Source organism: Thermochaetoides thermophila, assembly GCF_000221225.1.
Source record: "Thermochaetoides thermophila DSM 1495 unplaced genomic scaffold scf7180000011806, whole genome shotgun sequence".
NCBI lineage: Eukaryota > Fungi > Ascomycota > Sordariomycetes > Sordariales > Chaetomiaceae > Thermochaetoides > Thermochaetoides thermophila.
In genome coordinates this window covers 1,788,861-1,801,005 of record NW_006383023.1, presented here as the reverse complement: position 1 = coordinate 1,801,005, position 12,145 = coordinate 1,788,861, and the positions used below count along the sequence as shown (strand labels likewise).

At 55.1% G+C, this 12,145-nt stretch overlaps 5 protein-coding genes across 5 annotated transcripts; 3 read left to right on the top strand and 2 right to left on the bottom strand.

Moving 5' to 3' along the window:
• Positions 1-387: 387 nt before the first annotated feature.
• On the bottom strand, positions 388-4,727 carry CTHT_0005090 (uncharacterized protein; the record flags this gene model as incomplete). Its single annotated transcript, XM_006690984.1, has 2 exons — positions 388-4,385; positions 4,457-4,727. 2 exons carry the CDS (start codon positions 4,725-4,727, stop codon positions 388-390), a joined length of 4,269 nt encoding a protein of 1,422 aa, XP_006691047.1.
• A 745-nt stretch (positions 4,728-5,472) lies between these two features.
• CTHT_0005080 (para-hydroxybenzoate-polyprenyltransferase-like protein) lies at positions 5,473-6,720 on the top strand (the record flags this gene model as incomplete). Its single annotated transcript, XM_006690983.1, has 1 exon — positions 5,473-6,720. The coding sequence occupies one exon, from the start codon at positions 5,473-5,475 to the stop codon at positions 6,718-6,720; it is 1,248 nt and encodes a 415-aa protein (XP_006691046.1).
• Positions 6,721-7,034: 314 nt separating this feature from the next.
• CTHT_0005070 (40S ribosomal protein uS12) lies at positions 7,035-7,741 on the bottom strand (the record flags this gene model as incomplete). The annotated part of the gene is made up of 5 exons (XM_006690982.1): positions 7,035-7,102; positions 7,158-7,268; positions 7,336-7,396; positions 7,483-7,558; positions 7,620-7,741. 5 exons carry the CDS (start codon positions 7,739-7,741, stop codon positions 7,035-7,037), a joined length of 438 nt encoding a protein of 145 aa, XP_006691045.1.
• Positions 7,742-8,227: 486 nt separating this feature from the next.
• On the top strand, positions 8,228-9,283 carry CTHT_0005060 (uncharacterized protein; the record flags this gene model as incomplete). The annotated part of the gene is made up of 1 exon (XM_006690981.1): positions 8,228-9,283. One exon carries the CDS (start codon positions 8,228-8,230, stop codon positions 9,281-9,283), a length of 1,056 nt encoding a protein of 351 aa, XP_006691044.1.
• A 1,398-nt stretch (positions 9,284-10,681) lies between these two features.
• CTHT_0005050 (adenylate kinase-like protein) lies at positions 10,682-11,712 on the top strand (the record flags this gene model as incomplete). The annotated part of the gene is made up of 4 exons (XM_006690980.1): positions 10,682-10,844; positions 10,906-10,958; positions 11,021-11,175; positions 11,259-11,712. The coding sequence occupies 4 exons, from the start codon at positions 10,682-10,684 to the stop codon at positions 11,710-11,712; spliced, it is 825 nt and encodes a 274-aa protein (XP_006691043.1).
• Positions 11,713-12,145: the final 433 nt, after the last annotated feature.

Here is a 12,145-nt window from a genome sequence, read left to right as displayed (position 1 = left end):
GACGTCTGGGGAATAAAAAAATGAAGGTTTGGGATTGTTACATTGAGCAAAACGGGCACAACCATTTTACTGTCACGCATGGGCAGCTCGTATAAACTGGCTAAGGATAACAGATGCATAGTAAGACTTTTGTTGATCTTCCTATGTCCGGTTGAATGGTTTTGCGCTACCGACGTGGTATCGAACTCTGAAACCATCCTACGCCTACCCCCCAAGCCATTGGCATCCTTAGAGAACAGCGATACTCAAATAAAAACCCAACCAGTTGACACGTTTACTTTGATAAAAGCTTTTCTGTCACTGGGTAGTAATAACCATAGCAACGAAGCAAGCACTCAGCTCAGAATATGCAACTGTCCTGACTCCCCCAAACATTCCTGTCAATTCTTAATTGCTCTTCCTCCCCCGTCCCCTGTCCCGTCTTCCTCTCCCTCTCCCCCCACCTCTAGCACCACCCCAACCTCTGTGTCCACTGCCTCTGCCATTAACAGATGCAGTCAACTTTCTCGCCGGGATATCCTCATCCTCATCGTCCGACGACTCGTACTCCGACACTGGCTCCTGTGTTGCTGCAGCGGCATCAAGTCTGCCTCTGCCTGCGCCATACTCCGACCCGCTCTCCTGGTCACGGCTGTCACAAGCCTGGTAGCTGCCATCTTCCTCGTCATCCGAGTCGTCGCCGAGCCTTATTATGGTCAGACCGAAGGGAACGCGAGGGAGTGGGTGCGGGGAACGGGAGCGGGATTCGGATTGGGATTCTTCGGAGGCAGAAGCCGAAGGTTCAATTGCTGCCAATGCCGGGAGGCTGTGGGAGCATGAGCGGGAAAGGGATGCCGATATGCTGGTAGAGCGGGGAGCCGTCGCCCGTGTGAAGGCACGCCGGTCGGTTGAGGCGGCCTCCTCTTCGGCGGTCGGATCAAAGTCCTTATCTATCTCCTCAGTGGTACGCCGACGAGGAGGGGTCTCACGTGCTACGGAAGACCGGGCGGACCCAGTTTCACGGTGGATGCTTTCCCTTGCGGGGGTAGCCGATTTCGATGATACGGGAGCTGCAGAGCCCTGGCTGGTGCTCTTACGCCCGACAATCTTGACCTTCTTGCCCCTCATGCGCATCCGTTCGGTTATGGACATGAGCGGTTGCGAGGGGAGTTCGATCATAAACTCCGTTCGTCTCGCTGGCGGTGGTGAGGGCTGAGGCTGGGGTTTTGGTTGAGGGTTGCGCGGAGGACGGCCGCGTCTCCTGGGGGGTTCGGGTGCGACACGAACTTCCTCCGTCAGGGCCTGTTCTGCTTCTTGGGCGATGGCCTCCCCGTTGTCGTTGAAGGCATCGAGTGGCCTCGCCAGTTGGGCGTCGATGTCATCCTCGGGTTCTTTCTCACTTTCCGGAGGGGCGCTAGTCGATGGCCGAGCCTTAGGTGGCCTTCCACGACGGCGCCTCGGCTGCTCTGGTTGCGACCCTTCCCTCTTCTGCTCTCTCCCTGGCTCTGGCTGAGGAGTAGGCTCTCGCTGAGGCTCAAGCTGCGGCGGTGCAGCCTCCGACTTGCGCGGCCGACCTCTCTTCCTGCCCGTGCCTGTTGTCGTTGGAATGTTGGGAGTCGGAGGTACAACAGGTGCAGCAGCAGCTGTAGGCGCGGCCATAGACCGGACAGCAGCGGCTGCCACATCAAGAGGATCTTTCTCAGCATCGTCCCCATTAAAGTACGTGATACTTTCTGGCGGCTTCTGCAAGCGCGGATTGATGACCTCGTCGATGTCGTCCTCGGCGTTGTTTTGCTCCGCGTACGACATCTTCGACCGTGCATGTCGAAGAACCGGCCTATGCAGAGACTCTTCACGAGGTGCTGCCGACGCTAGCGGCTCGATAGAGGGCTCTGCTGTCCGTTGGGGTGCCGTTTCTGGAGGAAGGGCTCGCTGCTCTCCGTTAGTGGGAGCCTCAGTTATGGTAGTGTAAGCATTGAACAAAGCTGGGTCCATGTTGCTCAGCGCAATTTCTTGGTGATCACGCTGAACCGGCTGATTATCATCGAGCTTGGGCTTCTTCCTGTAATGAGAACGAGACGCCCGGAAATCAGGATCACCATCTTCCTCTTGATGAGCCCTGCGCTTTGCAAGACGCAGCTGCTTTTTGAGGTACTCTGACATCTTGGGTTCGTCGTTGATAACCAGACTCTCGGTTGTTGGTGCCTGGTAAGGATCAAAGAGAATCTTGTCTGGGCTGTCATCTTGCTCGTAGTAGCCCATACCAAGCATGCGCTTACGGCCGAGAATTGTTGGATCAGGGTACGATGACTCATCGCCGCGGATAGACGCGCCCGCGACTACCACAGGACGGGCATGCTCTCTGATGCTTTCAACACCAGGAGCAGGATATACTCCCATAGGCGCAACGTCAGGCTCAGCATTCTTGCCCTGGGCGCTGCAGCCATTAGCAGCGGATTGTTGCAAGGCGGCAGTTAAAGTCTGAGCGATCACGCCGTTGGTTAATCCATCGCCAACCAGCTCGACGTGCTTGGCCTTTTCAGCTTCGGCAGCCTGTAGCAGTCGCTGCATGCGCTTGCTGGACACACTTCGGCCCTCATCACCGCCGATCTTCAGCCAAGAGAGATTGTGGACACGAAAGTCAACGAGCGATTCGACACTGCGGTCATCTGCGATGCGACGAGTGTCGTGGCCGATGAACGTTGACTTGGGAATGTAAGGAGTGCCGTTGCCTGCCCTCCGGCAAGAACCACAATTGCAGATCTCGAGGCACTTGGGACACTGCCACCTCTCGTTTTGCATCACGTCTTGGGGCATCAGGTCAAATGCTCTGTAGAGCACGCCATAGCAATAGGCATCGGTACAGCCCTCGTTGGTGCAGAAAGCAAGCTTGTAGGTGTAGTCCTTGTGAGCGCAAACGTGGCAGCGATAGACATTTCCCTTTTTCTTCTTTCTGCCCTTCTTCTTGATGCGCCGACCATTCTCGTCGACCTCAATCTCTGATCCTTCGTGATCGGGCATCTGCTTGACCTTGGTGATGTCGTTGAAAGGCCGCTTGCGAAGTTGTTCCTGGCAAATCTGAGCAGCAGACTTCTTGCCAGTCCGCTTCCTCTCCAACTCCAAGGGGAGAGGAGAGCTGTCGAAGCTGATGTAGCCATCGTTCTTGATGATGAGCGCACGCCAGGTTTCGTACTTGTCCACAAGCTCGGACCAGCGCCACTGCTCGCACCAGGTCAGGTTGGAGACGCAGAAGCACGACCGACCCATGATATAACACTCCATGCAAATATCGTAGGTATCCTCGTCTCCAGTGACCAGCGTCCGTATGCAGTTCTTGCAGGTCAGGAAGCGGTTGAAAATGTTGGCTCGGCAGTAAGAGCAAGTGATGTTAGAGTCGTATGGGATGTACTCAACCTCCTTCTCCCGGGTCGCGAACATTTCGTCGACGAGGATCTCAGTGTAGAGCTTGAAAAGCGCTTTGAAGTCGGACGCAAGCTGCTTCATACGTGTCGAGCTCTTAATCAAGTCTTGTGCAAACCCAAGGAAGCCAATGTCGGCGGTCTTCTCCGCCTCTGTCATGATCTTGTAGTACTTGTCCAAAGTGTAGTAAATAATGGCCTTGTTCTTGTATTGTTCGTCACGGCAAACAAGTCGGGCCTTGGGTAGCGCTTCATGGAGAGCGTTCTGCAGGGTCTCGACGGTCGTCCGGTTCCATGCTACCTTCATTGTCCTGGTACCGCGGTTCCAGACCTGGTGGGCCGCAAGAGGAGGGATCAAAATGAAGTCGCCAACTTTCTGCTCGACGATGTAAACCGGGAACGTCGCCTTCTTCCAGGCGTTTATCTGCGCAAAGTGCTTTTCGATCTCGATGTCGTGGCCAAGCATGGACAGAAAATACTCGCGCACAACTTCGCGATCCTTCGTTTCCGTCATGAACCAGATGGAGCTGCCGGGCTTCTCGCCGTTCTCATCGCCAGATGCATCAACCATAATATTATGACCTAAGCTGCCACACATTTCACGGTGCGCCGGAGTGTATGTACCCTCGTGACCGATGTAACACATCAAGTTCTGGGCGCGCATCTCTTCTGGCAGGCTGCTCATCAAGTCACCCGCCGGTGCGGGAGATAGGCCGGAAGGGAACAGATTCAAGTCATCGTTGCGCGCTTTCCCCGGTCGCTCGTCCACATTCTCATTGAGGTACCAAAGGTTGGGCGGGATGATTGTCGCGAGGTGAGCTGCCCACTCGGGAGGACAGTCGATGTCCTTGAGGTACAGTCGTTGACGGCGCTCATCGCGAAAGTTATGCGGAGTCCACTGGTTCGCAAGCTGTTTCATCGATCGGAGATAGTGACCCATAGTCATGGGGATGTCTGCTTGTGCGACGATGTCGCGAACAATTTCGGCTGCAAGTAGTCAGCTAAAACTGGCAGTCACTCCAGGGTCGAAGCCCGAGGAAGTGTATTAGCCTGCGCACGTTTCTTATTGTATGTCGCCTCCAGCCACCGCGCGCTGAAGAGAGACTTGGGAAGCCAGTCATTCCATTTCTCAATTACGAGCGGTTTTCCACCGCGAACAACGTGCAAATATACGAGTCTCTCAAACTCCTGCGGACCCAGCTTTCTGATCTGGGCAGCAGGGACGCGCAAGACCCAATGAAAATTCGGCGTCCTCTCGACGAGGCCGTGAAGATCGAGATCTGGAGGGATGGGATCGAATTTTGCCTGAGGATGCAGCGCGGTCGGCATTGCGACGGCTTCAAGTGACGGGTCGCATGGTCAGTTCGTCGTCAACGATTGCTGTCTGGGCGCTGGACGTGTGTGGAAATCGAGAGTCGCGAAGTGTTGAGGATATGGGCGCCAATTATCGATGTTGATGTGCGAACTGCATGGCACCCGAATGCGCTCGCTGGGACATGTCGGGGATTCTTGCGCTGAAAGTGGCCCAGCTCAATGGGCGCAAAGAAGGGTGGAAATGCGGTGCGATGAATGGAAGGCGCGATGACCGAGTTTGGATGAAATTCCGGAGGGATTGGCCGCTGATCGAAGCTCAGCCTTGAAAAAAGTGGAGAGATGCTGTGGGAACATGCAAGTCTCTGTGACCAATAATGCGGAAGAATTGGCATTCGAGGAACGACACCAAATGGCAAGGCTGAAAAACCGAGGTCTCATGTGGAAATTCGCAAAAACCCACTGAGGGGGTTCCTTTGCTTCATTTCATTCTTCTCTCCTTGAACTTCAAATATTAATGCATTAATCTGAGGCGTTCAAAACTTCATTCTTGTCTTCTTGTTTTATTTCCCTTAATCTTCGGTGGCAGCGTAAGATATTTCTCATTTTGGTTTCTGACAGGGAAGGGTTCAGCCCTGGCTTCGTGTAAGTAGTAGTTTAGGAGCCTGCAGAACGCGAAGAATGAAACGATAGAGATGATCAATTCATTGACGCAAGCTTCAGACTTGACCAACTGAGTCATCTTCCTGACCATACAACCACCATGTCCACCAGCCGGCTCCTCGCCCGGCTGCCCCTTCGGCGAGGGCTCATTCCCTCCTCCAGGACCTTCTCATCATACTCTCTCAACCACATCTCTTCTCCATGCCGGAACCTCTTCATCCGTCGCCGACTAGCCCTCGCCTCCTATCAGAATGCCCCTAAGGCCCTCGTGACGTATCATACCACCTCCTCTCTTTCAGCATCCACAACCCCCAATGACACCCGTGAAAACCCAATTCCCCCGGCCGAATATCGCCCCCCGACCACAGGCCTCCTCTCCTACCTGCCCCCCTCCTGGGTTCCCTACGCAGAACTCGCCCGCCTCGACAAGCCTGCCGGCTCCTACTACCTCTACTTCCCGTGCATCTTCAGCACGCTGCTGGCGGCCCCCCTGGCCAATCCCATCGCCGTACCCACCACCGTAATCAGCACGTCCCTCCTCTTCCTGGCCGGAGCAATTATCATGCGCGGCGCAGGCTGCACAATCAACGACCTATGGGACCGCAACCTCGATCCTCACGTCGCGCGCACAAGGCTAAGGCCTATCGCGCGCGGCGCGGTGACTCCTTTTCAGGCGCTGGTTTTCACCGGTGGGCAGTTACTCGCCGGGCTAGTAGTCTTGTTGCAATTCCCACCAGCCTGCTTCTGGTACGCGACGCCGAGCTTGCTGTTGGTGGCAACATACCCTCTTGCAAAGCGCGTGACATACTACCCGCAGTTTGTTCTCGGGTTGACCTTCTCGTGGGGCGCGATTATGGGGTTCCCCGCGCTCGGGGTGGACTTGTTGAGCAACGGGACGGCGGCAGCTGCGGCGGGGCTGTTGTACAGCTCGAATGTGGCATGGACGGTGTTGTACGACATGATCTACGCGCATATGGATATCAAGGATGACGCTAAGGCGGGCATTAAGAGCATTGCGCTGAAGCACGAGAAGGAGACTAAGCAAGTGCTTACCGGGCTGGCTATTACCCAGGTGGCATTACTTGCTGGGGCCGGTATTGCAGCGGGTGCTGGTCCGGCTTTCTTCGTTGGCAGCTGTGGTGGTGCTCTGGCGACATTGGGCTACATGATCTACAAGGTCAACCTTAAAAGTGTCAAGGACTGCTGGTGGTGGTTCATCAATGGCTGCTGGTTCACGGGCGGCGCCATTTGCTTTGGGCTGGGCGCAGACTACCTCCTGCAATACACACAAGGCAAGAAGGACTTGGCGCAGGCAGAGAAAGAGGTGGCTCGAACGGAATCGGCGTGATGTTATTGAGTGCTGCTTGGCGACTTGTATGTGGAAGGCGCCTGTGTAATATACCATCATGTACTCTGTAGCATAGACTTCTCCTGTTACATAGAAAGCCAGAAAGCCAGCCTTAGAGTCAATGCAATCATTACATGGCGCCATTCCCAAACATGCATCGTCTGCTACATCGGCGTGATGATGTCTTATTTTTAGACCGCGTCTACCGTGAATCCCCAGATGCCCGAACCGGGAAACGGAATGCCAAAGTGAAAAACGCCAAGCAGACTCCCCATGATACCGACCCGAACCAATTTGTATTGCGAACCCCGCATTTAAGAACGAGGCTTCTCCTTCTTCTCCTTCCACAGGGCAAGGAGACCGACACCAGAGACCTTGACGACTATACGGGATTAGTGAAAGAGGCAATATAGCGGCAGGAAACCGGGAGAACTGACCCTTGAAGCGGACACCAGGAATATCACCCTTGGCCTTGCCCTTACGACCGAAACCAGCGAGGAGGACCTCGTCGTTCTCATCAACGAAGTTCAGGCAACCGTCGTTGGGGACTAGATACATTCGTGAGCGCCAAATCCAGACCATATCAAATTCATCTCGTAGTCGGGGTAGTCATACCGAAAGCCGTGACCTTCTTGCCGTTCTTGATAAGCTGGACACGAACGCACTTCCGAATGGCCTGATCACCCGGGTTAGTCGAAGCCATCGAAGCACTCTATTTCATCATGGGAGGTCGAATATCCCATCAGATCGGAGAAAACATACAGAGTTGGGCTGCTTGGCCTCGACGCCGACCTTCTCGAGGACAATGCCCTTGGCGTGAGAGGAACCACCGAAAGGGCTATCAACCAACACATTAGCCAACCGCCATTTTGGATCCGAACGACTCGATCGATGCACACCTGGACTTGTAGGCAGTGCCGAGGGCACGCTTCTTGTACTGAAGATCGGCCCACCGCTGCTCACGGCGGTTGTTGCGCAGCTTGCGCGCGGCGTTCAGGCCACGGGGCTTTCCACCAGACATTTTTGCTGTATCACGATGATGTCAGCCTCAAAGGAATTGTCGAGGGGGAGGCTGTCAATAGCAAAAAGGCTGAAAGCTATGGCGGGCGGGTGCGGAGGAAACGTACCGACTTGTTGACGGTCACGGACTGGGTGCGATCGTGATGGAAAGGTTCACACAAGCAGTCGCTGATATTTTTTGGGTGCTGGGCGCCGAGTTTGCCAGTAGGGTGTGAAAACCCTATGCAAGCCACGATTGGACAAAAATATTCCGCCTCAGGCCACAATACCCCACCGGGGCAAAAACTGAGGGGTCTGTGGACATGGCCCGTGCACACAATTTCATGGCAATCATCGCTAATGTGCATGCCGCGATAAATGCATGTCATTGGCAACCTCTCACTGTTGGGTTCATGAGATGAACACGGGCTGGAGAGCCTAGCAACCCACTCCCAAAATTTAATAATTTTGCATTGAAAAACAACAAATGCTTGACCAAAATGTAACAATGTCCCAGAAAGAGCTCACAAAAGGCACAGCCAGCACCCGCAGCCCATTCCCCTCTCTCTTTCAACCACCATCTCAGTCCACCACTCCTCATGGTTCTCAGCCAGGCCCCCCCTCAGGGGGAACATCGGGATTCACATCAACCCTAAATCCCCCGACTGCCTTTTCAGGAACCAACAATTCGCTACGTCCTGGCACATCAGGAACAGCCTCTACAACTCTCCAAAACCCATTTACCGCAGGTCTCGGTACAGGCCCCTCTCTCACGGTTCCTCCAACTGGGATAGCAGCAGGGCAACCTACGACTCACCCTCGCTCAAGTTCTATTTCTCTCTCCATACCCCGTCCACCATCCCGCGACTCTCGTGCTTCGTCTTCACGCCGAGGCCCAGCTAGCGACCGGGTTGATGCACTATGGGCTGAGATGCAAGCTACGCTGGAGGCAGTTGAGTTATCAGCTGGGGCAGCAATCGGAGGATCTGACTCTCAAGGAGGTGCTACTGGAGGGGTACGCGGGCGTCGTATCTTCAGCCCTGAGCACGAACGCATGCTCGACGAGCTACGCAAGGCACAGATCGCGCTTGCGCAAGCGTGGGCGAGGAGTGAAGCTGATGAGGCGATTGAGACTGGGAATGCGGAAGGGGCTGGGGCTGGAGGTGATGGGGGAGGGGCTACGTCAGAAGCGGCTGCTGCCGTCACTGCTACCGGTGCTGGGGCGAAAAGCGTTGATGGTGCTGGTGACGGGACCAAGAGCACAGCGGGCACAATGAGTGCAGCGGCAGCAAGGCCGGGGAGTAGTGGGTTTGTTGCTGGGGCTGAGCAACAGGGCAAGGAGGAGGAGGTAGAGACGGAGGTGGATATCTTGCTGGCCAGGAAGCGCAGAGAGGCGAATGATCGGTACTTCCAGAGGGTCAATCAAGGTGTGTTGGATGTGGTTGCCAAGCTGGACCAGGTGGCCATTTCCATGAGAGCTGTCGAGCAGGAGAGCAAGCAGCTTTGGGGAGATGAACAACAAGAACAAGATCAGGAGAGTGTCCCTGACAGCTCGAAGAGCTAATTTCTGGGTCGGGCATGGCGTTATGGTATGGTATTGGGTTACTACATAATGACTTTTATTGACGCTTGGGTTGCCAGTTCCTTTTCTTTTCTGCTCAAGCACTGGATGCGGCTTGGCTTTGGGATATACCTAGGTGTGAGATACCACTGCTATGGATTTGAGGCACCGAAAGTAATTTTATGATAAATCCCATCTTCTGGCTCTCCCGACTGCTTGGATGATGTCAACTAGCTGCAAGTTTTGTGGGCCTGAAGAGCTTGGCATATCTTAACTGGAGCTACAAGCTCGTTGTCTGGACGGTGTAAAAGGAATTCGGGCTCAGGTGAGATCCCTTTGTCTTCATTCACTGGAAGACCGTTGTGAGTGAGTTTGATCTCAACACATGCAAACTATGAGCCGTCGGAACAACAATTCACTCACACAAGAGCGTGGGGGCCTCACCACCGGAATATGTCGCCATAGAGGACGCTCACATCGGTTGCCTTACACAGCTTTACACATGTCGACCGTACGAGACAAGCCGACAAATCCATGCTGAGCCCACATGCTGTGGAGGTCGGTGGCCCTCGGGATTGCTGCACCGTCCCCGCTTGCACGGCCATTCATCCGGATTGCCGATCGGCTGCCATGGCCATTGGTGCTCCTGATTGCCGTAGGTCGCAGGGCGCAACCTGCAAAAAAGAGGCCTCTTCAGCTGTGCCTCGGATGGCCAGCGACTGCGACGTGGGACGGAGATCGTGGAAAAGATCTGAAATGCGCTCGGCGAGGAGCAGGCTCTGGCTGGAATATGGAGCAAATTATTGTAGATTTTTCCGAGAGAACATAGAGCTCATCCAGGCACCACATAGTCATCATTGACAGCATGCTAGATCCAAAGCAGGTTCCGGGCCGTTGCTGTAAGTGCAGGTGTGTGAAGGCGAGCACTCGGCACAACACAGCAGAGGAAGGACCCTGAACGCCAGCGGGCAACCCTGGACCGTTTCGGCCAAAAAAAGGCTCCTGCCTGCCGCAGCCAAGATTATCGTTACCGTGTGGCGGACGGATTCTGCATTTTCTACGTGTAACGTCTGCGTAACCCTGCATCTCAGCGTGTAAATTACAGAGATCCACGTCCCCAATCCCCAGAGTGGCTGCTCAGTGGCCGCCGTGGTAGAGGGCCCCAGTCCCCATCAAAATTTCGGGCCAGCCAGCAACCTGTACCTTTCAGGTTCCCGAACTTCTCGTCCTTTTGCTGGAACAACTCTTGCTCCTCCCGCTCTGACCTTCCTCTCGCGCGGTCAATTCGCTTCGCATCCGTCTCCCGAGACCTCCCAGGCACTTCGCGACCCCGCCTTCTTTTCGTCCTAAGCCCAACCCCTCCGAAGAACCTCGCCCAGCCGATACCGGATACCAGACAAGATGGGATACCTCGAGGACGAAGTCAAGCGCCTGCAGGGCATCATCGCCAACATTGAGAGCCGGGTCAAGGCCCTGGAGGAGAGGCAATTTGGCCAGCAGGCCCAGAAAAAGCCCGTTGAGGACAACACTGTCCGCATGATCCTCATCGGCCCTCCTGGCGCTGGTATGTGGGCATTGGCAAAGACTATGGACATCTCCGGACGTTGCGCTCACCCGGCATACAGGCAAGGGCACTCAGGCCCCCAAGATCAAGGAGAAGTTCAACTGCTGCCACTTGGTAAGCTCAAACACTATGAGAGTTCAAGAGAAGATGAATGGATCGCTAATCGCGACATCTAGGCTACTGGTGACATGCTGCGCTCCCAGGTCGCTAAGAAGACTCCCCTCGGCCTGGAAGCCAAGAAGATCATGGACGCCGGTGGCCTGGTCAGCGATGAGATTGTCATCAATATGATCAAGGAGGAGCTCAACAACAACCCCTCGTGCAAGGGCGGGTAAGTTTTGTGCTCTTGGCGCGATAGCCCTTCCAAAATCAAGGCGTCGGCTAGACCAGACTAATAACAATAATTCCTGCCAGCTTCATCCTGGACGGCTTCCCGCGCACGGTTCCGCAGGCCGAGGGCCTGGACAAGATGCTGCGCGAGCGCAACCAGGCGCTGCAGCACGCGATCGAACTCAAGATCGACGACGAGCTGCTGGTATCGCGCATTACGGGCCGTCTAATTCACCCGGGCAGCGGGCGCAGCTACCATGTCACCTTCAACCCGCCCAAAGTTCCCGGCAAGGACGACATCACGGGCGAGCCGCTGGTCCAGCGCAGCGACGACAATGCCGAGGCCCTCAAGAAGCGCCTGGCCACCTACCACAAGCAGACCACCCCCGTCGTCGAGTACTACAAGAAGACGGGCATCTGGAAGGCTGTCGACGCCGCCCAGGAACCCAACCAGGTTTGGAAGAGCCTGCTGGCCATCTTTGACGGCGAGAAGGCCAAGTCCGCCTCTGCTTCGGGCAAGCTCGCGGCCAGCTCCTAGATGGGCTTTGTCCGCGGCGGCGCTGCCGGCTCTTTCCCCCGTTTCGGTTCTGGTTTGATGATGGGCTCGGAAGGGGCTGCTGGCTGGGGTCGTTCTGGTAGTACTGTTAATGCTAGCAGTAGTGCTGGTTCTGTCAACGACCCTAAGAATCGTAACAATAGCGGTAGTGATCAGGGGACAAAGGAAGACAGAAAAACGGACGAATCGCGGAAACTGCGCGACCTCGAGCTGCTGCTGTAGTTCAGCCGCGCTTGGTGAAATAGAAGAGGTTGTGTAAGAGCAGGCAGCGGTTGTGGGAGTTCACATGACAAAAAAAAAAACTCAACAATCAAAATAGCTTGTTGATGGGGTGAAGGGGAAAAGGGGCATAAAATAAGGGTCTTGGTCATCATAACTGTGTTCTTTGATCAAGCATGGGGAAAAAAATACGGAT